The 27,760-nt window shown below is 36.0% G+C and overlaps 1 protein-coding gene across 3 annotated transcripts in view; it reads left to right on the top strand.

The window, feature by feature from the left end:
* LRBA (LPS responsive beige-like anchor protein) overlaps positions 1 to 27,760 on the top strand; it is a 1,009,660-nt gene that overhangs the window by 812,182 nt on the left and 169,718 nt on the right. For all 3 annotated transcript variants that reach the window (XM_037830797.1, XM_037830798.1, XM_037830799.1), the window contains 2 exons: positions 15,254 to 15,394; positions 16,405 to 16,524. In XM_037830797.1, coding sequence (XP_037686725.1) covers positions 15,254 to 15,394; positions 16,405 to 16,524 — 261 coding nt within the window. The remainder of the gene's footprint in view (positions 1 to 15,253; positions 15,395 to 16,404; positions 16,525 to 27,760) is intronic.

Here is a 27,760-nt window from a genome sequence, read left to right as displayed (position 1 = left end):
TTAATTTGCATCTCTCTAATAGCTAGTGAAGCTGAACATTTTTTCATGTGTTTCTTGGCCATTTGTATTTGCTCTTCAGAGAACTGTCTTTTCATATCTTTTGCCCATTTTATAATTGGGCTGTCTGTACTATTGTCATTGAGTTGTAGGATTTCTTTGCATATGCAAGATATCAGTCTTTTGTCAGATACATGGTTTCCAAAAATTTTTTCCCATTGAGTTGGCTGCCTCTTTACCTTTTTGAGAAATTCCTTTGAGGTGCAGAAACTTCTAAGCTTGAGGAGTTCCCATTTATCTATTTTCTCTTTTGTTGCTTGTGCTTTGGGTGTAAAGTCTAGGAAGTGGCCGCCTAATACAAGGTCTTGAAGATGTTTTCCTACATTATCTTCAAGGAGTTTTATGGTACTTTCTTTTATATTGAGATCTTTGGTCCATTTTGAGTTAATTTTTGTGTAGGGGGTGAGGTAGGGGTCCTCTTTCTTTCTTTTGGATATGGATATCCAACTCTCCCAGCCCCATTTGTTGAAAAGACCATTATGGCTCAGTTCAGTGACTTTGGGGGCCTTATCAAAGATCAGTCGGCCATAGATCTGAGGGTCTATCTCTGAATTCTCAATTCTATTCCATTGATCTATATGTCTATCTTTGTGCCAGTACCATGCTGTTTTGGCAACTGTGGCTTTATAATAAGCTTCAAAGTCAGGGAGTGTAAGTCCTCCCACTTCGTTTTTCTTTTTTAGAGTGTCTTTAGCAATTCGAGGCATCTTCCCTTTCCAAATAAATTTGATAACTAGCTTTTCCAAGTCTGCAAAGTAGGTTGTTGGAATTTTGATTGGGATTGCATTGAATCTGTAGATGAGTTTGGGTAGAATTGACATCTTAATGACATTTAGCCTTCCTATCCATGAACATGGAATATTTTTCCATCTTTTAAGGTCCCCTTCTATTTCTTTTAGTAGAGTTATGTAGTTTTCTTTGTATAGGTCTTTTACATCTTTGGTTAAGTTTATTCCTAGGTACTTGATTTTTTTAGTTGCTATTGAAAATGGTATCTTTTTCTTGAGTGTCTCTTCACTTTGTTCATTTCTAGCATATAGAAACATTACTGACTTATGTGCATTAATCTTGTATCCCGCTACTTTGCTAAATTTGTTTATTAGCTCTAGTAGGTGTATCGTCGATTTCTCAGGGTTTTCTAGATATAAGATCATATCATCTGCAAACAATGACAGTTTTACTTCTTCTTTTCCAATTTGGATGCCTTTTATTTCTTTGTCTTGCCGGATTGCCCTGGCTAGCACTTCCAGCACAATGTTGAATAACAGTGGTGACAGCGGGCATCCTTGTCTTGTTCCTGATCTTAGAGGGAAGGCTTTCAGTCTCTCACCATTGGGTACTATGCTGGCTGTGGGTTTTTCATATATGCTCTTTATCATGTTGAGGAAGTTTCCTTCAATTCCTACCTTTTGAAGTGTTTTTATCAAAAAGGGATGTTGGATTTTGTCAAATGCTTTTTCAGCATCTATTGAGATGATCAATTGATTTTTCCCTTTTGACTTGTTAATGTGTTGTAATACGTTGATTGATTTTCTTATGTTGAACCATCCTTGCATGCCTGGAATGAACCCCACTTGGTCATGGTGTATGATTTTTTTAATGTGTCTTTGGATTCGATTTGCAAGAATTTTGTTGAGGATTTTTGCATCTATATTCATTAGGGAGATTGGCCGGTAGTTTTCCTTTTTTGTAGCATCTTTGCCTGGTTTTGGTATTAGGTTCATGTTAGCTTCATCAAATGAGTTAGGTAGTGTTCCATTTTCTTCAATGTTTTGAAAGAGTTTGAGTAAGATTGGTGTCAGTTCTTTCTGGAAAGTTTGGTAGAATTCCCCTGTGAAGCCATCTGGCCCTGGGCATTTATTTGTGGGAAGATTTTTGATGACTGGATCTCTTTGCTTGTGATGGGTTGGTTGAGGTCTTCTATTTCTTCTCTGGTCAGTCTAGGTTGTTCATATGTTTCCAGGAAATTGTCCATTTCTTCTACATTGTCCAGTTTGTTGCCATACAGTTGTTCATAATATCCTCTTATAATTTTTTAATTTCTTCAGGATCTGCAGTTATGTCACCTTTTTCATTCATTATTTTGTTTATATGGGTCTTCTCTCTTTTTGATTTTGTCAGTCTAGCTAGGGGCTTGTCAATCTTGTTGATCTTCTCAAAGAACCAACTTTTGGTGATATTTATCCTCTCTATTGTTTTTTTGTTCTCTATGTCATTTATTTCTGCTTTAATCCTTGTTATTTCTTTTCTTGTACTTGGTTTAGGATTGGTTTGCTCTTCATTTTCTAGCTTCTTCAGTTGATCCATTAGTTCTTTGACTTTGGCTCTTTCTTCCTTTTTAATATATGCGTTTAGTGCTATAAATTTCCCCCTTAGCACTGCTTTTGCTGCATCCCATAGGTTTTGGTATGTTGTGTTCTCATTTTCATTCGTCTCTATATATTTAGCAATTTCTCTTGCTATTTCTTCTTTAACCCACTGATTGTTTAGGAGTGTGTTGTTTAACCTCCAGGTATTTGTGAATTTTCTAAGTCTCTGATGGTTATTGACTTCTAATTGTATTCCATTGTGGTCAGAGAATGTGCTTTGAATAATTTCAATCTTTTTAAATTTATTGAGGCTTGTTTTATGTCCCAGCATATGATCTATTCTGGAGAAAGTTCCGTGAGCACTAGAAAAGTATGTGTATCCTGGTGATTTGGGATGTAATGTCCTGTATATGTCTGTTAAATCTAATTCATTTATCAGATTGTTTAGGTTTTCAATTTCCTTATTGGTCTTCTGTCTGGTTGATCTATCTATAGGAGAGAGTGATGTGTTGAAGTCTCCCACAATTATCGTGGAAACATCAATTGCTTCCTTTAGTTTTGCCAGTGTTTCTCTCATGTATTTTGTGGCACCTTGATTGGGTGCATAGACATTTACGATTGTTATTTCTTCTTGCTGAATTGCCCCTTTTATTAGTATGTAGTGGCCTTCTTTGTCTCTGAAAACATCCCTGCATTTGAAGTCTATTTTATCTGAGATTAATATTGCTACACCTGCTTTCTTTTGGCTGTAGCTTGCATGAAATATTTTTTTCCATCCTTTCACTTTCAGTTTCTTTGTGTCCCTGTGTCTAAGATGAGTCTCTTCTATGCAACATATTGATGGTTCATTTTTTTTGATCCATTCTGCGAATCTATATCTTTTAATTGGGGAGTTTAATCCATTTACATTCAACGTTAAAACCGTGAAGGCATTTCTTGAATCGGCCATCTTATCCTTTGGTTTATGTTTGCCATATTTTTCCCTCTCTCTATTAATATCCTTTATTGTACCCATACCGAATCTCTTTAGTACTGAACCTTTCTCCAAGTCTCTCTGTCCTGTCTTTGTTTCTCTGTCTGTAGGGCTCCCTTTAGTATCTCCAGTAGGGCAGGTCTCTTGTTAGCAAATTCTCTCAGCATTTCTTTGTCTGTGAAAAATTTAAGCTCTCCCTCAAATTTGAAGGAGAGCTTTGCTGGATAAAGTATTCTTGGCTGGAAATTTTTCTCACGCAGAATTTTAAATATATCGTGCCACTGCCTTCTTGCCTCCATGGTGGCTGCTGAGTAGTCACTACTTAGTCTTATGCTGTTTCCTTTGTATGTGGTGAATTGCTTTTCTCTTGCTGCTTTCAGAACTTGCTCCTTCTCTTCTATGTTTGACAGTGTGATCAGTATATGTCTCGGAGTGGGTTTATTTGGATTTATTCTATTTGGAGTTCGCTGAGCATTTATGATTTGTGTATTTATGTTGTTTAGAAGATTTGGGAAGTTTTCCCCAACAATTTCTTTGAATACTCTTCCTAGACCTTTACCCTTTTCTTCCCCTTCTGGGACACCAATGAGTCTTATATTCGGACGTTTCATATTATGTATCATATCCCTGAGGTCCATTTCGAGTTTTTCAATTTTTTTCCCCATTCTTTCTTTTATGCTTTCATTTTCCATTCTGTCATCTTCCAGGTCACTGATTCGTTGTTCAGCTTCCTCTAGTCTTGTACTATGAGTGTCCAGAATCTTTTTAATTTGGTCAACAGTTTCTTTAATTTCCATAAGATCATCCATTTTTTTATTTAGTCTTGCAGTGTCTTCTTTATGCTCTTCTAGGGTCTTCTTGATTTCCTTCATATCCCGTACTATGGTCTCATTGTTCATCTTTAGTTCTTTGAGTAGCTGCTCTAGGTGCTGTGTCTCTTCTGGTCTTTTGATTTGGGTGCTTGGGCTTGGGTTATCCATATCGTCTGGTTTTTTCATATGCTTTATAATTTTCTGTTGTTTTTGGCCTCGTGGCATTTGCTGAACTTGATAGGGTTCTTTTAGGGTTTGTAGACCTATTGAAGTCCTTATCTCTAATTTATCAGATCTACAGCTTCGTGGAGTACACTTTCTCTAACTAACCAGCAGGTGGCGTCCACGAGCCACCTGTTCTCCACCAGCCAGTTCTCCCCTGCTTAGCCTTTTTGGTGAGTGGGGGAGTGAGTCTTGTGGGGCCCAATTGGTGTACCAAGCTTGAGTGTGTAGTTGGTGTTGCCTGCCCTGTATGTGGGGCGTGTTTCTGGGCAGTCGGGGAGGGGGGGTGGCCCTAACAATCAAATCTCCCTGATGATCCTAGAGTTTTAAAGCTGCTGCAATAGTCTAATCCTTCAGTTCAGTCCTGCCACAGTTTGTCTCTGCCACTGACCCACAAGTCTTTGGTATTGGCGTATGGCTCCTGAGACTTGCATGTGGGCCCCTCTTCCAGGCTGTGCACCCCGGGTCCTCTGTTGAGGGATGACTGTGCTATGTCACAGGTGAGTGCCGTCCCCTCAGGGCAGTTCTGGGCTGCTGGGCTGTGTAGGGAGGCTCCCAGTCTGCTCAAATGATGGCTGAATGGGGCTTTGTTAATTCACACTGCTCCACCTTCCCAGCTCTGGGACATTCAGCTGAGGTTGCAGGGAAGGCTAATGTCCACGCCCAGTTTTGTGATGTGTGCCTGTTATTTGAAGCACTTCCGTCACACTGGGTTGTCTGGGGCAGCTCTGGGCTATGGGGCTGGCGATGGGCAGGAGTGTTTCCTGTCCACCAGGATGGTGGCTGTGAGCGGACACCCCCCTTTTCTTGGGAAGTTGTGTTGTTTAGTGAATTTTCTCAGCCACTGGATTATTGCCTTTTGTCTCAGAGCTCTCTTAGTTCTGCTCTTGACTTGACGTGCCCAAATTGCAAGTCTTTGAAGCTTTCTGTATTGGGCTTCTTAGAGTAATTGTTTTAGAAAAAGAAAAAAGGATTTAAAAAAAAAAAAAAAAAAAAAAAAACGGCCCTCCTCAGAGATCTAATGGGTTATTGAAATGCTAATAGACAAAGCAACCAGGGCCATTAAGGAAAGGTCCACAGGGCAGAGAGATCAGCTTTGCTTCGGGATTTGCATATGCGCCTCAAGGCCTGAGCTCCGCCCTTCCCCTTTCTGTGTTCACCAGAACTCCAAAAATCCTCTGCTTTTATTTTGGAGTTTTTCGTGTTGTTTTTTTTCTATGCCTGTCTCCTCTCTGCTGGGCTGGCTGCTCTCAGAGTCTCTGGTGTCTGGTCTCAGTCTATCTATGGTTGGAGTTTGAATCAGTAGAATGAGTTTCTGATAAGAGCAGCCACTGCAGTTCTCCCTTCTCCTTCCCGGAGCTGACAGCCCCTCCTCCCCCGGGACTGAGTCTGGCAGGGAGGGGCGCGGGTTCCCTGGCCGCAAAAACTTACAGATTTCGCTGATCTCAGCAGTTCCACGTTTTCATGAGTGTTGTATGAAGTATGCCCAAAGACAGATTGCTCTGTGGTGTCCAGTCCACGCAGTTCCTGGCTTTTTACCTACTTTCCTGGAGGAGTAACTAAAACTTACAGCTCACCAGTCTGCCATCTTGCCCCGCCTCCTCCCATTAATTTTTAATAGATCCTTTGCCTTCTGGCACAAAAGTATGTCCTAGCTCATTTGGTAAACTCTCTGTTCCAGAATCGGAGTATCCATTTCTCTAAGAATCTCTGATTCCTTTTAAGGGGAAATACCCAACTCAGCTTTTTAGATATGAAATAGAATTTACCCTTTTTGGATTCAATCTTAAGTGCTATTTAGATTTATCTCTGAATTCTCTCTTATATTCTTTGATATCCTACATGTTTTTTAAATATATAATTTTCTTAATATTCAGCTTCTTAAAGTATGGTAAGTTTGAAATATTTTTTGAAGAGGTAATTCATTTGGGAGAAGGATTATGGATGATGGGGCTTGAGTGTTCCATCACTGAGCTGTATAAAACTTCTTATTCTATTTTATAAGTGATTGTAGTCTCAATACTGATCTCAAATTAAAACATAAAAAAATACTCTGCATGTTTTAGTTTTCTCAAAATTATAAGTAAAAAGAATATAAAGGCCAAAGTATAGATAAGAATATTTAAAAATGAGATTTGTTTGTTCCTGAGTGGACATAACTTATATAACTGTATAAAGAAAGAACTGGTAACACTTTAGGGAGTTAGGCTAATTGTTTCTCAACTTGAGCCCGTCTCCCAGGGAATATATTAGATGGAATCTTCTTGCCTCTTTTTTTAACTTGAGACTTCATTTCATTGCCACTTGATATGATTTGTGTTACATGAGGGCATTTTTTTCCAGTTGATAAAGAGAAGCTAAAAATATATAAACTGAACAAAGGATTGTTTTGTTTTTATGGAACTTCATGCTACATTTTGTTTTTGTCTTATGTTGCAAAGAGAGCTCAAAGTCATGTCCAGATATTTCATACAGTGGATAGGGTTACCATTTCTAAATCTCTGCTCACTAGCTAATATCCAATCTCTTAAATATTTATTAGATGACTAAATTTAACCACCAACATGAAATATAGTTAATATACAGTTGTAAAGGAAAAGTGCAATAAAAGTTTCATTTATAAATGTGGTAAACTGTAAGGTATATATATTGATGCATATCCTCTTGCGTAAGGAAGCAAGATAAATTATAGATAACACTTGGGAATCCAATGGACATTTATTTTTTTGAGTCATCTCTTCAGCAATGGAGAACATTTTTAGTAAGCAATCTGGCTGCTCCTGTTTTGCCTGACTAGAGCACTTCACATGCTCAATGTCTTTTAGAACCATCCTCATAACAGGATTGCGGAGAACTACCGGGACTGAACTATTTTAACATTCTACTTCTTTTGGTGTAAGTGCCTAAGCCTGGGTACTCACTTAGATCATCACTGACCTGTGCTTGCCAGGAGTGGGTTTTTTTTTTTTTTTTTTTTCCTCATTATAACCACCTTAAGCCTTGGTCATTTGCCTGTCAGATCTCACATTGTTAAGAAATGAATTCCAAAAATGTTATCAACATTCACTAGCTCTAGGTATGACCCATGGCACCTCTTGAGCCATGAGAATTATTATAGTCTCTTATGTTGCAACTATTGAATTAGTAGGGATTATTTTAGTAAATTGTTTCCATTTGCTCCATTGCTCCTAAGAGCCATCATATACCTCCAGTTACACCTGACCAATAATATTTTATCTCATTGATATTTAAAGTCTATCAGTAGTTTTAAAAATAGTTCTAAAATGCCTTACAACTCTTGCCTGTATATTGACGTTTTTAGTTTAGCTTTCTCATAAGACTTTATTGTGTATTTTGTCCCACTTCATGTCTAATTTTCATAAGATTTAATATTTTTCTCAAAAAGATTAATTAGCCCAAAATAGAGAATAAAATAGCTATCTTTATTCATCCTTACACCTCTTGAATTCTCCTCCCTTTTATAATCATGATATATTGTTGTGCTTCATATGTAAAACACTGGAATTTTTAGGACTATTAGTTCAGGTTTAAGCTAAACAGAATAAATGTACAATTTCCCACCTCATGTGTAAACTAAGCAGAATAAATATAGTTTCCCAAATTGGAACTAGTTTTGTTATACTCCTCTGAGTTTCAAATCAATTAAAGACAAGTTTTCAAAGCCTGAAGTGTCCTCAAGTAGTTTCTAATTGTGTTTGTTTTATGTATCCAGGTTATATAAGTTTGTGAAATCTTGATATTTGCACTACTGATAATCCATTTTCAAAATCTATAGATGAGTTTATTTGATTTTAATGGATTTAACTGGCCCTTAAGTGGGCAGATGAACCTATCTGCAAATGGATAGATTTTGTTTTATCAGCATTGGGCTGCTTCAGTGTTTATCATTTTCATAATTACTTGAAACATTTTTATCAGTTTTTCTTGTATTTTTAGGACTGTCTTTGGTTTCTTTTAGGCTTTTAGCTCAATGCTAGTGTTGGGTTATCACATTATTTTCATCTATTTATCTGACTTTCTCCAAATTCAGACAAAAACCTATAGTAAAAATTGCTTAATACTAACCTTAGCTGCGAATAACATAAAACTATGAAGACATCACTACTAAATCTACCAATGTGAGCATTAAAATGTTTTAGTTTCTACATAGGCACAATAAGTAAAATGGAATACTGTATTTTTCTCAAGAGATGTCTGTTAAATTGAAATGGTATGGTGAATATATGTTTAATGCCACTTACAAGAAAGTGTATTTTCAGGGGATTAAGCACTGCTTTGGTATTTGAGAATACGAGTGTTTATTTGTTAACTCTAAACGTCAGTGTAGTGTGCTGATGAAATTTTTTCTTGACAACATTAAATAAAATCTAGAGATGTGAAGATAAGTGCTAAACTATTTCGGCCATATATAGCATATGAGAAAATACCAAAAAAGCCAAGGTCGAGTAAAAATGCTGATCAGGCTGTTTGTTATACTTGTCATTTAGATAAAAGAGCTGCTACAACTGAAGCAAAATAGTTGCGGCACCCTTAACAGTGCCAATGTTGCTTAAATGACCCAGGCTATTCATTTATTTTCTTCACTGAAGATGGAAAGGATTAGGGGTTAGGTTTAGAGACTCACAAAATAAAACTCATTGGCTTCTTTAAAAAGCTTCAGCAATACAGAAAATTAAAGGCTTTCATTTGGGTTCATAGATGTGTGTTTATAAATATGAATGTTAAGAGGAAAGTAAGGCCGTAAACTTTGGTGACAGTATCTACCTTTTTGTGCACTGGTTTTCTTCTAAAAGCTCTTTTTTCCAACCACCTTGTCAGTGTCTCAAGAGAAAATACACATTTATTTTTCCCTTTTGTGAAGCTTCTTCTAGGTGATGTCCAGGTATTTTATACGTAGGATAAAAACTTAAATACCACTTTCAAGAGGATACTTAATGTAAAGCTGCCACAAAGGATTCTAATGGCACAAAGTACTCAATAAGTGTAACAAATCATTCTAGGATTTGCTAGCCAATTTAGTTAGAATTGACTGAATCCTGCTTTTGCAATTGCCTGGGTAACCAACCACTGATAATCACTTAACTTCTCCACGATTAAAATTTTCACTTGTAAATTGGGGGTGCCATTGTGTCTATACTTTATGGAGTTGTGAAAATAATGAGATAATTTGTGTAAAACTCTTAAAACCTTTACTTATATTAAGCATCCAATAAATAGAAGCCTTGTCATCAGATAGAGTGGTTCCCCACATTTGTTTCCTGGAAGCTCCCCAAACCAATTAATTATTCTCTAATCAAGAACGAGCATCTTTTTTAATGTAATATTTCTGATCATCTCTCCTCCTTCATTTCTTGAATTTTAAGTTTTTTGTTAATCTGTGTCTGTTATTCTATATCAGATGCTTTATACATAATTAATATGTAATATTAACAATATTCTGTCCTCTAACCTGACATTTTTATAACAGAGATCTTAAAGGAGCATTAAGGTCAACCATCTTAACTTTTTATTGTTTGTCTTTAGCTCCCACATTGCAGTACTCTCTTTTAATATCAATAGGCCTATCCTACTTCCCGAGAAGATTAAAATAATGTACAACTTCTGTTTGCATATGAACTCTTAAATGCTTTATCTATAGTCATGGAAGTCTTTATCTATAGTTATGGAATTAAAAGATATTTCCAGTTTCCCAATTATACCATATAAAGAGGACATTGGCATATGGTTTTTAGCTGGTTTTCAAGATACTAAGCAGAGTTGTGAAATAGTTGTGCTCTTTTGCCATGCCTTCCTGAACCCTTTTTTACTTTTGGCAGCTCTTCTTCACTCCTCTATATGCCCACCAAATGTATCTTCAAGAAATACTACCAGTCAGAGTTTCCAGGAGCCTGATCTCTTGAGTCTTATGCTCCAGAATTATCTTTTTCTTTCTCTTTAATACTCTTCTCTTCTGCTCCTAACCCCAATTTGTTAGCGTTTAATGATTTTCCAAAGGCAGCCACTCACAAAAAAAGCCATGAAAATTCTCTTTTGCAGTTTTTGGATTTTAAAAGAGAATTTTGTTAACACAGTCAGATTTCTGCTTTGTATAACTGCTGAGATTCCTTGCCAATTCGCTACAAGTTTCTTACCCTCAATAACTTTAAGCATGGGCCAGCAGTTTGGAGCCTCACTTCTGAAAGACTAATAAAAATTGTAAGAGCTTGTATATAAATTTCAAGATGAAGAAGGAATTATGGTCGTGACTATGACAACAAAATTATAGCAGTTACACTTATTGAGTACTTTGTGCCAGGAGTACTTCTAAGCAATTTAAGTTTAAATCAACCTATTGAAGAAAGATCATGTTTTAAAAAAAAAAAATGGAAAAACAATTTATAATACTGCAGTTTTAGATGGATAATATGCCCAAAGACAGAGTTTTAAGTACCCTGGGTTTGAGTCTCCTTGATTTTGAACTAGGTTGCTTTTTAGGTACCTTGTTTCTTTATCATTAAAATAGTGATATCTACCTCATTTTTATTGTGAGAATGTATGCTAATGTTTCGTAAATTGCAAAATGTAAGCTGGAGGTATTATTTTTAATTCTTAATTAGATAACTTCAGATGAGAATTCCTAAAATTTGAAAAAAGAAAGGAAAAAACCTAGAATATATCAATACCGTAAAAAACCTTTTCTTTTCACAACTACTGCTACCAGAATTAGGTGAAGGAGTCTCATTGTGTGCCTTTAAATGTATCTGTGAATCCAAAACCTTTTTTTCTTTAGCATTTTTTAAATTGGGGTAAAAATATATATGTAAAAGTTGCCATTTTTACCATTTTTCAATGTGAAATTCAGTGGCATTAATTACATTTACAATGCTGTACAACCATTGCTACTATTTCGAAATTTTTTCATCAACCCCAACAGAAACTCTGTACCAATTAAGCAATAACCTCCCATTCCCCACCCACCCCTCCTTGTCCCAGCTCCTGGTAACCTCGAATCCATTTTCTGCCTCTATGAATTTGCCTATTCTGGATATTTCATATAAGTAGAATCATATTTGTCCTTTTGTGTCTGGCTTATTTCACTTAGCATAATGTTTTCAGGGTTCATCCACATTGTAGTATGTATTAGAATTGCATTACTTTTTTTGGCTGAATAATATTCCATAGTATCATATACCACATTTTGTTTATCCATGCATCTGTTGATGGACATTTGGGTTGTTTTCACCTTTTGGCTATAGTGAATAATGCCACTGTGAACATTGGTATGCAAATATCTGTTTGAGTCCCTGCTGTCAGTTCTTTTGGGTATATACCTTGAAGTGGGATTGCCAGGTCAAATAGTAATTCTATGTTTAACTTTTTGAAGATCCTTCAAACTGTTTTCTTTGGTGGCTGTACCATTTTGCATTCCCACCAGGAGTTTCTCCACATCCTTGTCAATACTGTGTATTTTTTGTTTTCTTATTGTAGCCATTCTAGTATATGTGAAGTGGTAGCCATTGTGCTTTTGATATGCATTACCCTAGTGACTAATGATATTATCATCTTTTCTTGTGCTTTTTGTCCATTTGTATCTCTTACTTGGAGAATAATTATCACTCTCCCACAGTTGTTAACCTTGCTATTTGTGAGATTAAAATATTCTAAGTACAGTGGGTTTTTTGTTGTTGTGTTTGTTGTTTTTATTAATACCAGTTTCAGGAGTTTGGGTGTTCATTTTATTTAATTAGTCATCTATTTCTATTTTAATCCTAGATCTTATTTTCAATTTGTTTTTAAATAATGCTTCTATTGGTAGTCATGATCATTCTATTTTATTCTATTTTATATGAAGTAATTTTTCATTTCATACTGTTGTGATGGGGGTAATATTGGGGTTTTATTTTTGTAGATTTAAAAAAATATTTAATTCTATTTGTTAGCTTTTTTGTAGGGTTTAAAATTATTTTTCTGTATCTTAAGGCCTTTTATGTTTGCCTGGTTATGAATTTGAATTATACCATTTTTATACTCTCTAATCAATACTTATTTTTATTGATTTTTTTCCAAGAAGTTATGACCATTTTGTAATGACCAATATTTTTGCTCTTCTTTGTCTAATCAATTTGCTGACTTAAAAAAAATGCTCTGTCAAGCTTCTGCAGTTAAATTGTACAAAGAGCTCTATGTAGGTTGATAATGCAGGGATCTTCCTGAATTGCCTTGCAATTGTTTCTTTTAATATACTCTATAAGTGAGAGAAGCCATCAGCATTTACTTTTAGTTCTTTGCAGAGATGAATAAATATCTTGAAATGCTGATTTAGACAATGTTTTAAAAAGGCTATGATGCACTTTGGTGTATGACTGACTCTTGCTTAGTTAAGTGTTTTGCAGCATTATAACAAAGTTGGATTCAGCTCATCTTTTAAAGCAGTTGTCAGAAAAATATGAGCCAGCATGGTAGAATGTATTAGCTCAATACATTGTCTCCATTTTATTATGAAGCTGCTGAGGAAGCTGTGATATACAGCACTGTCATTACAGATCTATTGTTAGGACGGTTCCACAGTCTTCTTTGCACTGCCATTAATTTATAGCAGTAAACAATATGTAGCCCTCCAACTGCAGCAAAGCAGAATCTTTTAATGAGGTGGATGTTATTACCACAATAAATCAGTGCTTTCACGTAATGTATAATTCAATGTGTGTATTCCCACTGTAACTTCTCTGAGTAAGCTGATAGTGTATCATTGTCATTGCACAGCTCCACTGGTCTTCTTTTTTTTTTTTTTTTTTAAACCTTTTATTTGGAGACTTCTTTTTTATATGCTTGCAGATAAATATGGCATGTCTCAATAGCTGTTCGGTAGCAGGCTTCAGAAACCCAACTGTAACAATAAAAGCCAGAATCAATAGTGTGGGTTCTACCTATATGGATCTCTGCACAATGCCTTTTTTTCAGATGCTAGTGAAATCAATCCTAATTGGTTTTAGCATTATATTCAAGAAATGTGATTCTATAGCTATTGATTTGGGGAGTTACTCTTTTGGAGAGTAATAAAAATAGGAGCAGATAAAGTGAATACTTAATATGCTGCAGAACCATACAAAAGATGCATTGATTCTATTTTTAATTCATATAATTTGTCTTCCAATGATTTTATTTCTTCCTTCTTTCCTTTTGCATGGCTCAGTCTTGAGGGGCAACAACTAAAATACATTTAAAGGCATTCCAGATAAGTTCTGTAACAAAGAATTCTTGGAGTCACTTCCATTCTTAACTGGCATAAATTTAATAAATCAGATGTAACTCTTATACAGAAACTAATGCTTTAAAAGATGGCATTGTAACTTAGTACACTGGGACACTGAATTAAAATAGTAATCAACCAAAGATTTTTAAAGATCTTCTCATAAAGTAAAAATGGCTTAAAATAAAATAATGTTGATTACTTCCAAGCTATTGAAAGGGAACAGTACCAACGATAAATAATAGTTTTGAAAAAATAGTTAAGAATTTAAGAAAGATAAACAAATGACAAATTTAAAATATTCCTTAAAATCACGTATTTACATGAAAAGCACTTTAAAACTGGTCTGAACATTGCTTCCTTTTCAATAGAGCATTTTTAAATATGTCAGTTTCAAAACCAATATTTTTTATTTCTTTCAGTTTAATATTTCTCCCACGAATAATCGGGTATTATTCTCTTATAAATGAGGAGTGATTAACTCATAGTACTTCATACAAGATAAAAAACAAAAAGCTGTTCTAAATCTTTTTAAGGGAGTGAGTCTTAGCTATATCTATTTTTTAGTGAATTGACTCTTAAATTTTAAATAAGGAGTGGAGATTTCCTAGAGATCAGGATATATTAAGAGAATGAATTGTTATTTTAAAAAAGTTGTTTTTAACCTTCATTGATTCCTAAACCCTCTTGAGAATCTTAGGAAAATCTGTATGTCTTTTTAAAGAAATATGCATATGCATAATCACACAAAATTTTGCATACTATTTAATGGAGTCCATGTACTCCCTGAATAACAACAGAGGCAGCAACAATTATGATACCAACTAGCATTTACTGAGATCTTATCCTAGGCAAACAATTTGCTGGGGGTTTAACAAGCAATTATTTTATTCAAGCTGTACCCCAATTCTAAAAGATCATCTTAAAAATAATACTGTTCATGACAGACATGGTTTTAGGGCTTCACATGTTCCTACCCATTTTATTTTCCAAAACAGCCTTCTGACTAGGTACTATTATTATTCCAATGAGCCAAGGTTCTTTACCACTTTGCTGGACCACACTTGGGACCACCACTGTAATGTTCTGTTTTCCAGTATAAGCTCATAATTTGTCTACTATTCATTTTTATATAGTATGCAGGAATATTTCTTTCCTCTGAATTCTGGTTTCATTTATGCTAGAAGAAATTTCTGTTATATCTTAATCTCTTTTTCTTACCTCTTCCCTCTCCTACAAGTTTATTCCACCCCCTTCTTAGAATCCATTTTAAGTCATTGTGTTTCTGGTTGTTGCTTCTAATTAACTGAATAGGATTGTATAGGTGCTTTCCAAAATATTGCATAGCTAATGCTTACTTCATGTAATTGTCTTTATGAAAACGTTTGTTATGGGCTGATGAAAGACCTATGTATGTTCAACAGAAAGTAGACTTATCAAGAAATGACACATTTCTCTATCAGTTACTTGTATGTGTATATCAGTTACTTATATGCTTATATAGTGTATATTTATTTAATTTACTTTCATATCTGCTAACAGAATAATATTTGAAGGAAAGAAAAGATAAAGTATGACTGCATTTGTGTGTTCTTTTTGTCCCCTCACCACCCCCCTTTCCCACTGACAGCCTGTGGGAGCTTTGAACCCAAAAAGAGCAGCATTCTTCACAGAGCGTTATGAATCATGGGAAGATGATCAAGTTCCAAAGTTCCACTATGGTACTCATTACTCAACTGCAAGTTTTGTTCTTGCATGGCTGTTAAGAATAGTAAGTTGAATTTGAATAATAAACCATGACAAAATAATTCAGTGTTGGGGAGAATATATAATTAGAAATCATTAGGATATATTTTGAATGCTAAACAATTTTTAAATGTTTGAAGTTCTAATTACAAGTATCTCCATATCTCATTTGGTATGTATTTTGTAACATATAATTGTAGAATTGCCGTTATGTGAATTTTTTCCTTAAATTTGCCTCTTCAAATCGTTGCTCACCAGATTCTAAATTGTGATATAGGTTGTATTCAAATGTAGTCTTTTAAAATAGGGACTAAATATTATTTCATTAACATGCATATATTCATACACTTGGGAAACTTTAATTGCCTCAAATAGAAAAAGGTATGTCTAGGTAACACCGAGGCTGCCTTGTATCAATAACATATTGATTAAACAAGGAATGTTTCTGTAAAATTGAAAGGTTATTCATCTACTAGAAAGTAATTTCTTTGGGAAAGCGTTAGCACATCATTAATTAAAGCTTGTTAGAAGGGTACAGGCAGGCATAAATCCTACAAGTAATTTATAGTGCTTAGCTAATTTCAAGCAATTACCCACTAATATGTGTTTAAGTGTTCTTTAACTAAGAGGAAGCTTTTAAATCTTCCAAACATTTTTCTTTTCTTGATCACAAATTAAATATTGAGTCATAACAATAGAAAAATTACATATTTGACTTTTTCCCTGTACTAGGGAGAAAATGCAATCTAATATGTATGTGAGTCTTATTAATATATTTGTTCTTGGAAAGGAAGCAAGTCTGAGGAAAATGTTGCAAATACTGAATTTTAGAAATATTTAGAAATATTTCTTCCCAAATGAAAATAATTTAAGAACATTATTTTACTAATTTAGATATAATTCCCATTCAATAGCTAGTAGATATTACTGGCTAATACCTATTAGTCATTAAAATATTTAGATATAAAGATTTTTAAAACCACATTTTCATGCATGAGAGAAACACATGGAATTTTTTAATTACTTATTTTCTAGGAACCCTTTACAACTTACTTCTTAAATTTGCAAGGAGGGAAGTTTGATCATGCAGATCGAACTTTTTCGTCAATTTCCAGAGCTTGGCGAAACAGTCAACGTGATACATCTGATATCAAGGTGAGAAATGTTACATTTTACAAATATTATTGCCAATGTGTTCCTTGTTGAATGAATGTTGAAAATATCTTTCCAACAGTTCAGCCTTTTTATCAAAGATAAGCTGATAAGCCTCCAAGGATGAGCCTTAATTAAATGGCCAAGAACCACTTTACAGAATTTCTCCCTCCCTCTCTCTCTCCCTCCCTCCCTCCATCCATCTATCTTTAGCCCTCCCTCTCATCTCTCATCTCTCTGTCTCTCCTCTCTCTCATTCTCTGTCTGTTTAACTATGGATTGTTTCTTTCCTCCCCTTTGAAATCTTTATTTTTTAAAAAGGAAAAAAATATGGTAGTGTGGAGGGCCTTCGTGTGAAGCGGCATACTCAGTGTAATTCCAAACTCAATGAATAAAATTAATTTTGTCAGAAAAATACTATGGGAAAAATCTGAAACTTATGTATTTAGAGCTCCCATGTCTCCATTCTTACAGTAATCATCTTTTGTTTACTACTGGTCCTAAATGAATACATGTATTTGCTTGATATAGGATTGCATTATTACTGAGGGTATATAAGAATTTTTTTCATATTTTATGTATATGTTTGCTACTGTAAAAGATCAAAAGCTTTAGCCTCAATGGTATATTGCATTCTGGGTTTTTTGTTTGTTTGTTTGTTTGGTATTTTTGTTTATTTGGATACAGAGTGTCTCTGGAAGGTACTTTATTAGATGTTGGGTATAATAAGATATGCCTGTGGTTGTAAAGCTCCGTATAGGCTCATAAAGAAATACAATTTATACATAAATAATTAAGCCACATAGAAGAAAATAGTACCATATGAGAGATTTTGGAGTTCAGAGATGGAAAAATTACATTACTATGTCAAAAGTACTGTTTTAGTTTCCTAGGCTGCTCAAGCAAATATCATGAGGTGGGTCAGGTTATACAATGAAAAATTTATCTGCTCACAGTTTGAGGCTGGGAGAAAGTCCAAATCAAGGCATCATCAAGGTGTTGCTTTCTTCCTGAAGACTCTGGTGTTCTGGGACTGATTGCAGTGCTCCATGGTCTTTAGCTTCTCTGTCACATGGCAGAGCACATGGTGGCCTCTACTGGCCTCTCCTTTTGGGTTCTGTTGAATTTCAGCTTCTGATTGCTCCCTCTGTGGCCTTCTGAAGTAGCCTCATCAAAAGGTCTACATACAATTGGTTTACACCCGCAGGAATAATTAAAGAACGTGGCTGTTCTAGTTTGCTAATGCTGCCAGAATGCAAAACACCAGAAATGGATTGGCTTTTATAAAAGGGGGTTTATTTGATTACACAGTTACAGTCTTAAGGCCATAAAGTGTCCAACAAAACACATCAGCAATTGGGTACCTTCACTGAAGGATGGCCAGTGGTGTCCAGAAAACCTCTGTTAGCTGGGAAGGCATGTGACTGGCATCTGCTCCAAAGTTCTGGTTTCAAACTGGCTTTCTCCCAGGACGTTCCTCTCTAGGCTGCAGTTCCTAAAAAATTCACTCTTAGTTGCTCTTGGAGTGTTTTTCCTCTCTTAGCTTCTCTGGAGCAAAAGTCTGCTTTCAACGGCCGTCCTCAAACTGTCTCTCGTCTGCAGCTCCTGTGCTTTCTTCGAAGTGTCCCTCTTGGCTGTGTCTCCTCTTCAAAACATCACTCAAGCTGCACTGAGTTCCTTCTGCTTGTCAGCTCATTTATATGGCTCCACTGATCAAGGCCCACCCTAAATGGGTGGGGCCATGCCTCCATGGAAATATCCGGTCAGAGTCATCACCCACAACTGGGTGGGGCGCATCTCCAAAGAAACACTCAAAGAAATCTAATCAAAACTGATAACGTCTGCCCACATAAGATTACATCAAAAATAATGGCGTTTGGGGACACAATACATTCAAACTGGCACAGTGGCTCTCTGGGTTACATACATCTTCATACATCTTCATACATCTTCAAACTACTATATCTCTGTGGTCCACCTCTGGGCCCCAAAAAGGCATGTTCTTTCTAAATGCAAAATACGTTCATTCCATCATATCGTCCCAAAAGCCTTAAGTCATTTCAGAAATAATGTAACGTACAAAGTCTCATCAAAATTGGTTATGGGCGTTATCTCTACTGGAGCACAATTCCTCTCTGTCTGTGGACCTGTGAAACCTAGAAAACAAGTTATCTGCTCCCAATTTATAATGGAGGGCCAAGTATAGGATAAGCATTTCCATTCCAGAAGAGAGAAATTGAAATGAAAACAAGGGTCACAGATCTCAAACAATTCTGAAACCCAGCAGGGAAAACTCCATTAGGTTTCAAGGTCTGAGAGTCATCTATAAATCAATGTTTTTGTACTCTGGGCCTCATGAAGGGCAGCCCCACCTCTTCCAAGTGCTTGTGCAGTGGCCATGCTCTCCCCAAACACTAGGGTGAAGGCTCTACCCTCTCCAAGCGTCAGCACTGGAGTGGGGCCAGACCCTCCACAATCACTGGGGCACAATATCCACCCTCTGCAGACACTGTAGTGGTAGCTGAGCAATGGGCAGAAGGCCCATCCTCTCCAAGCACAGAGGGATTCACCCACCTGGGTAGGCCCACTCTCTTGGCCCAAAATGTTTTCGGTCCAGACCTCAGCTTCCATGGTTTTGCACTTGAAGTGATTTCTCCTTCAATCTGTGCTTTCTGTTCCCTTTATTCCAGGGTGGCATCGTTCCTTTCAAACAAATTGTGCAAAAAAAACTTGTCAGTTTTTCATATAGTTCTTGGGGGGTCAAACCATCAAACAAAAGAATGTTCCATAGGTCCTTCCTGGATAACTTCAGTTCCTGACTTCCATGGAAATTGCTGACTGGTTCCATGTTCAGTTAAACCCTCACATGGAGCATTCATCTCTGGGGACTTGCTTTCTGGAAGCTCAGAATTTTCAAAATCATCAGTTTCTGTTTTTCTTTGTGTGTGTACAGGAGTTCAGCTCTCAGCTTATCCTTTTCCTCTCACATTTCAATGTAAGCTGCAAGGAGAAACCAGGCTGCACTTTCTACACTTAGCTTGGAAATCTCTCAGCTAAATATCTAAGTTCATGCTTTCAAATTCTGCCTTCCATCCAATATCAAAACTCAGTTTTACCAAGTTCTTTAACACTTTCAAACAAGGATCACCTTTCTTCCAGTTTATAATAACAGATTTATCATTTCCATCTGAGACCTCATCAGAAGTACCTTTAGCATCCATGTTTCTAACAATATTCTCTTCAAAACAACCTAGGCCTTTTCTGTCAAGTACCTCACAGTTCTTTCCAGCCTCTATCCATTTCCCAATTCTAAAGCCGTTTCTACAGTTTTGGTATTTGCAATAGCAGCATCCCATTCTGTTAAATCTGTATTAGTTAGGGATCTAAGGAAACAGAACCAATGGGAGATATATGTGTGTGTGTGTGTGTGTGTGTTTGTGTGTGTATGTGTGTGTGTGTGTTATATAAACATTATGAGATTTTTTTTAATAGGGATTGGCTCACATGACTGTGGCGTCACATACCAAAACAGTAGAATAGTACTGGTATTCATGATTACCTATATGGCTACTTTTAACAAAGGTCTTTATTTCTTTATGCCATTTTGATCCACTATGTCCTTTCCTTTCTGTCTAAAGAACTTCCTTTAGTGTTGCTTGTAGGGTAGGTCCAATGGTGACAACCTCTCTCAGCTTTTGCCTTGGAATGTTTTAATCTCTCTCTTTTTTTTTTAATTCAGTTTTGTTGAGATATAGTCACATACCATGCAATCATCCATGGTGTACAATCAACTGTTCACAGTATCTTCATATAGTTGTGCATTAATCACCCCAATCTATTTATTTTTGAACATTTTCCTTACACCAGAAAGAATAAAATAAGAATAAAAAATAAAAGTAAAAAAGAACTCCCAAATCATTACCCCCATCCCACCCTATTTTTCATTTAGTTTTTGTCCCCATTCTTCTACTCATCCATCCATACACTGGATAAAGTATATGGATAAATCCATAAGGTTATCACAATCACACTGTCACCCATTGTAAGCTACATTGTTATACAATTGTCTTCAAGAGTCAAGACTACTGGGTTGGAGTTTGATAGTTTTGGGTATTTACTTCTATCTATTCCAATACATTAAAACCTAAGAAGGGGTATGTATATAGTGCATAAGAATGTCCACTAGAGTGACCTCTCAACTCTATTCTCCCCTGTTTTTAAAATAAAGTCAGATGGATATACAATTCTTGATTGGCAATTACTTTCTTTCAGTGCTTTAAATACTTTGTCCCACTGCCTTCATGTCTCCATGATTTCTGATGAGAAATTGGCACTTAATCTTATTTGAGCTCCCTTGTACATAGCACATTGTTCTTTTCTTGCAACATTCAGAGCTCCCTCCTTGTCCTTTGCATTTGGCAGTTTCACTACTAAATGTCTGGGTATGTCCTGTTTGGGGTTTGTTGGGCTTCTTTTATGTGTTTATTTATGACTTTCATTAAATTTAGGAAGCTTTTTGCCATTCTTTCTTTGAATAGCCCCCCTGCCCCTCTTTCTCTTTCTTCTCCTTCTGGGACTCCCATGAATAGGAATATTGGTATTCCTGATGCTATCCCAGAAGCCTTTTAGACTCTGTTCACTTTTTTCATTCTTTTCTCTTTCTGCTCCTTAGCCTGAATTATTTCAATTGTCTTGTCTTCGAATTCATTGATTATTTCTTCTGCCAGCTCCAAAGTGCTGTTGAAACCCTCCTGGGAATTTGTCATTTCAGTTATTGCATTGTTCGGCTCCAGTATTTCTGTTCAGTTCCTGTTTAAAAAATTTCTCTCTCTTTATTGAGATTCTCATATTGTTCATTCATTGTTTTCCTGATACCTTTTAGTTCTTTGTATGTATTTTCCTTCATCAACTTGAGCATATTGAAGATAATTTTTTTCTAAGTCTTTGTCCAGTATATCCAAAGTCTAGTCTTCTTTGTTGATATTTTCTTGATTTTTACTCTCTTCCTTTGGATGGGACATCATTTCCTGTTTCTTTATCTTGCAATCTTTTGTTGCATATTCTACATTTTAATCTTTTAAAATGTTAACTGTGGATTTAGTCCCTGAGATGTCTGTTTCTTGAGTTTGTATCCAGCTAGTGATATGACAGAGATTTTCTTGAGTGCCAAGAGTTAACCAAAACATAGATACCAATTTAAAAAACACCTTTCACGGTCTTTGAAAATTGGTTCTCCTTTGGAGTTAGGCCTCCTACCAAGAAAATCAGCCCGAGGCAGAGAAGTTCAGGTTCTTCTCTGCCTTTTTTTGACATTTTGTCTTCTCCTGGGTTAGGAATTCCCCCATTTACAGGAATTCAAATGCTTCCATTTCTCCTTATGAATAGATTTTTCCCCTCTCCTGGGTCTCAATTGTATGTATGAAAACTGATTATCTTTTGCCATAGTCCACTTTGACTTAATTGTTTCTCACACTCCTTTAACTGTCTGCAAACTATTTCTGCCTCCATGGAAAGTTCTATGTGGGCAAGCTTTGACAAGTTTCCTGGTCAGCCTTTCAGGCTGCCATCCAGTAGAACACTTTTGAAGTATTTTTATCATAAAAGGATTCTGGGTTTTGTCAAATGCTTTTTCAGCATCCATTGAGATGATATTTGATTTTTCCCTTCTGATTTGTTAATATGTTTTATTACATTGATTGATTTTCTTATGTTGAACCACCCTTGCATGCCTGGGATGAACCCCATTTGGTCATGGTGTATGATTTTTTTAATGTGTCTTTTGGATTCAATTTGCAAGTATTTTGTTGAGAATTTTTGCATCTATATTCATTAGGGAGATTGGCCTGTAGTTTTCCTTTCTTGTAGCATCTTTGCCTGGTTTTGGTATTAGAGTGATTTTGGCTTCATAAAATGAGTTAGGTAGTATTCCATTTTCTTCAATTTTTTGAAAGAATTTAAGTAGGATTGATGTCAGTTCTTTTTGGAAAGTTTGGTAGAATTCCCCTGTGAAGCTATCTGGCCCTGGGCTTTTATTTGTAGGAAGCTTTTTGATGACGAATTGGATCTCTTTCCTTCTGATTGGTTTGTTGAGGACTTCTTTCTTCTCTGGTCAGTCTAAGTCATTCATGTGTTTCCAGGAAATTATCCATTTCCTCTAAATTATCTAGTTTGTTGGCATACGGTTATTCATAGTATCCTCTTAGGATTTTTTAAATTTCTTTGGGATCCAGAGTAATGTCCCCCTTCTCAATTTTATTTTGTTTATTTGGGACTTCTCTCTTTTTTATTTGTCAGTCTAGCTAAGGGTTTGTCCATCTTGCTGATCTTCTCAAAGAACAAAGTTTTGGTTTTATTTATTCTCTCTATTGTGTTTTGTTGTTGTTGTGTGTGTTTGTTTTTTGTTCTCTATATCATTTATTTCTGCTTTAATCCTTGTTATTTCTTTTCTTCTACTTGCTTTAGGATTAGTTTGCTAATCATTTTCTAGCTTTTTCAGTTGTTCCATTAATTCTTTGATTTTAGCTCTTTCTTCCTTTTTAATGTATGCATTTAGAGCTATAAATTTCCCCCTCAATACCACCTTCACTGCTTCCCATAAGTTTTCTATATAGTGTGTTCTCATGTTCATTCATCTTTAGATATATAGCAGTTTCTCTTGCAATTTCTTCATGGGCCCACTGATTCTTTAGGAGTGTGTTTTTTAACCTCCAGATATTTGTGAATGTTCTAGATCTTTGATGGTTACTGACTTCTAGTTGTATTTCATTGTGGTCAGAGAATGTGCTTTGAATAATTTCAATCTTTTTAAATTTATTGAGGCTTGTTTTATACCCCAGCATATGATCTATCTTGGAAAAAATTCCATGAGCACTAGAGAAGAATATATATCATGGTAATTTGGGATGTAATGCTCTATATATGTCTGTTAAGTCTAATTTGTTTATCACATTGTTTTCATTCTCAGTTTCCTTATTGATCCTCTGTCTGGTTGATCTATCTATAGGAGAAATTGATGTATTGAAGTCTTCCACTATTGTGGAAACATCTATTGCTTCCTTCAGTTTGGCCAATGTTTGTCTCATGTACTTAGGAGTATCTTGATTGGGTGTATAAATATTTATGAATGTTATTTCTTCTTGGTGAATTGTCCCTTTTGTTAGTATATAGTGTCCTTTGTCTCTTATGACATCCTTGCATTTAAAGTCTACTTTATCTGAAATTAATATTGTTAACCATTCTTTCTTTTGACTGTAGCTCACATGGAATATTTTTTTCCATCCTTTCACTTTCAGTTTCTTTGTGTTGCTGGGTCTGAGGTGAGTCTCTTGTAAGCAATATATTGATGGTCCTTATTTTTTAATCCATTCTGCCAGTCTGTATCTTTTAATTGAGGACTATAATCCATTCATATTCAATGTTACTATTGTGAAGGCAGTTCTTGAATCAGCCGTCTTATCCTTTGGTTTTTATTTGTCAGATGTATTCCTCTCCCCCTTTATTTCCTTTAAGATACTGTTCTGGTTTGCTAATGCTGTCATTATGCAAAATACCAGAAATGGATTGGCTTTTATAAAGGGGGTTTATTTGGTTATAGAGTTACAGTCTTAAGGTCATAAAGTGTCTGAGGTAAGGCATCAACAATAGGGTACCTTCACTGGAGAAAGGCCCTTGGCATCCAGAAAATCTCTGTAAGCTCAGAAGGCACGTGGCTGCCATCTGCTGATCCCGGATTGTGTTCCAGCTTCTCTATCAGCTCCTGTGCATTCTTCAGTTTGTTGCTCTTGGGGAATTTTGTCCTCTCAGCTTCTCCAGAGCAAAAGTCTGCTTTCATTGGTTGTCTTCAAAATGTCTCTCTAAGTTGCAGCTCTGAGGTTCTTCTGTTTGTGAGCCCCTTTTGTAAGAGTCCAGTGAACTAACCAAGGCCCACACTGAATGGGCGGGGCCACACCTCCATAGAATTATTCAATCAGAAGTACACCTTAACCAAAGGTGTCACTCACAGTTGTGTGGGTCATATCTCCATGGAAACACTCAATCAGAAGGTTCCAACCTAATCAACACTAATACCTCTGCCCCTACAAGATCACATTAAAGAATATAGCTTTTTCTGGGGGACATAATATATACAAACTGGCACAAGTACCCTTACTAAAACTCCTCAGTTCTGTGCCCTTCTCCAGACCTCTCCTTTTTTTCTCAGAAGTGCCCTTTAGTATTTCTTGTAGGACACATCTCTTGTTATCAAATTCTCTCAGCATTTTGTCTGTGAAAATTTTAAGCTCTCCCTCAATTTTGAAGGAGAACTTTACTGGATAAAGAATTCTTGGCTGACAGATGTTCTCTTTCAGAATTTTAAATATGTCATAACACTGCCTTCTCACCTCCATGGTGCCTGCTGAGTAGTTAGTACTAAGTCCTATGTGGTTTCCCTTGTAGTGTGGTGAATCACTTCTCTCTTGCTGCTTTCAGAACTTTCTCCTTCTCTTCAGCATTTGGTAATCTGATCAGAATGTATTTTGGAGTGGGTTTATTTTGGGCACCCAGGCAGAGCTACATGTCTCATGTTCCAGCTCACATGCCCCATAGTCCTTCTCTGCCATGGGCCTATGAGTCCCTGGGATTGGTGGAGGACTCCTGGCACTTCCATGGGGCACCCCTGCCTCTATGCTGTACACTGCAAAATTCCGTGGACGAAGAATGGATGCCGTCAGAAGCCTGCTGAATCCTGAATTACCTTGAGGAAGCTCTTGGCCATGAGGCTGTGAAGAGTTGTCTCCCAGCCAACTGCAAAGATGGCTGCATGGGGCCTGGAAAGCTACCCGTTTCCACGATTGTCTGCCTGCTCCAATGGCCAGTCTCTGGCATGGGGCCTCTTGGCTGTGGGACTGTGAAGGATTATCACCTACACCAGGTACTGAGAGAGGTGCCCGGGACGTGGAAGGCTACTCCCCTCCCACTATCAACCGACTCTAGCTGCCCGTTCTGTGGTGCTCCTGGCCAAACACTCATCCGTCTCTAAATGCAGCCTCTCGGTTTCTCCAAGTAGACACTCACTGTTGGTGTAGAAGTCCCTGCCCAGCCAGTGGAAGCCTGGAACTGCTATTCTGGAGCACTTTGTCCTTTATCTTGTGTTTTCCATGGAGGAGAATTTTACTCTGTCTCTCCTAATCTGCCATCTTGGATCCACCACCATCCCCACCCCCCACCCCCACCCCCATACTCACCATTTTTAAAGCTGCATTTTCTTGGTTTGGGACCCACCCAGTTACTGCAGCCCTTCAACTGGTTTTTGAGGAAGATAGCTCTGCCAATTTTTGCCAGTTGTTCAGTGATTCTTTGGGGACAGTATAACCTGAAGCATCTTACACTGCTGTCTTGGTCAAAGTCCCATGCCTCTTTTTAAAGTGTTACATTTATCACTTTATAAAGCACATTTAATTTATTATAATAATATAAACATTTGATTTAGACATAACATTGTATTTCAGATGGTATCATATTAATTATAATCTGATCTTTATTATTTTTTATTATTGTTGGAGCATTTAGAAAATCTGGGGAAAATGTTGAACAATGTAGAGGGTATAGTGAAATATTGGAATCAGACAGTGGGAATTATTTCATTCCATGGATTCTAATGTATACATACCTTGCCTGATTAATACAGTATATGTTTGATAAAGTGTTTTCATGCCATTTTACAGAAGTGAAATATTTTTGATGTGGATAGGAGATTCATTTAAATTAAATTTTCAGAAAGGAAAAATAAGAATAGCATACTTTTCAAGTACTTAACTTTTTTGCTGAGGGGGAATTATTGCTTTAATATCTTAGAATACCTGTTTATTCTCTTCTACCATTAATCAGATAATTATTTTACTAAAAAATGAAGATTATTTCCATAAACGAAAGGTAAAAATATAAATTATTTTTCTTTCAGAGAGGTAAGAGACTTTATTAAAAGGTTTTACTAAAGCAGTCTCCTTTTTTTAGTGTCATTTACCATTTTTGATGTTTGGGACTTCTTTTGTGTTTCTGTGCAGTGTTTTCATCTCAAATCTGATCACTCAATGATGCTTTTTACCATTCCTGAAGAAACAGTTCAGAAGTATGGGTCAGGACTCTTAAGTAGGCTTAGAGTAATGCTTCCTATAGAAATACAATACAAGCCATAAATGTGAGCCACATATGTAATTCATAAATTTTCTTACAGTCACATTTTATAAATTTAAAAAAGTAAAATTAATTTCAATAATACATTTTACCCTGATCTATCCAAAACTTTATTTTAACATGTAATAAAATAAAATTATTAATTAGATATTTTGCAACCTTTTTTCATACTAAATCTTCAAAATCTGATATGTATTTCACAGTTATATCATATCTCAATTCAGACTAGTCATACTTCAAATGCTCGATAACTGCTTGTAGCTAGTAGCTACTGTGTTGGGCAGTGAAGATCTAGAGCATTGTTTTAGAATCGCACCAAAGCGTAGCTTTCTACTTTTGGATAGAACAATGCCTTCATCCACTTTAAGTAACGATGTTCATGATATGTACTTCATCTAAATATGAATTCTAATGGTAGTAGCAATAATATGTACTTGAGTACTGCAATGGAAAGTTCTAAAATTGGGCTGGAGCATCATCACTGATAAATAATACTTCTAAATCTGCAGTAAATTCTGTTTTTCAAATCTCAAAAAATTCACTCAAATTTAGAAATTGGTACAGAATCAATTACTCTTTTCTGCCTGAACCCTGAATTATTAACGACTAAATTTCATGGAACCAATCACAGATGCATAAAGCTTGAATGAACTGACTAAGGTATCACATGCAAGTATTAAGCAAGTATCTAAGCTTTTCTAGGCCATTCAGTGTTACAATGCTTTTTTCTGCTCTTGAGGTAGCCTTCTCATTTCAGGTACTGTTAGCATCAGTAAATCCAATCTATTGGTAAAGTACAGTGTGACTTGCTGCAGATTAAGTACATTTTCTTCTCTCCTATAGCAATGAGTAACAGGAATAGAAAGTAGAAGGAGTGGTAAGTGACACTTTGGTTCATTATTTAGAATGGGCCAGAGGTAAATGGATCTAAAATGAGGATTATTAGAGAACTATTCTAAAATGTCAGAATTTACAATAATATGTTACTAAAATAATAATTTGTGATAAAAGTAAAATTAAAGTTAAAAGTTTAGAGGAATTCTAAGGTAGCATTTAATTTTTAAAT

The sequence above is a fragment of the Choloepus didactylus genome, chromosome 3, assembly GCF_015220235.1.
Source record: "Choloepus didactylus isolate mChoDid1 chromosome 3, mChoDid1.pri, whole genome shotgun sequence".
NCBI classification, from domain to species: Eukaryota; Metazoa; Chordata; class Mammalia; order Pilosa; family Megalonychidae; genus Choloepus; species Choloepus didactylus.
This window is presented reverse-complemented; position numbering and strand designations above follow the sequence as displayed.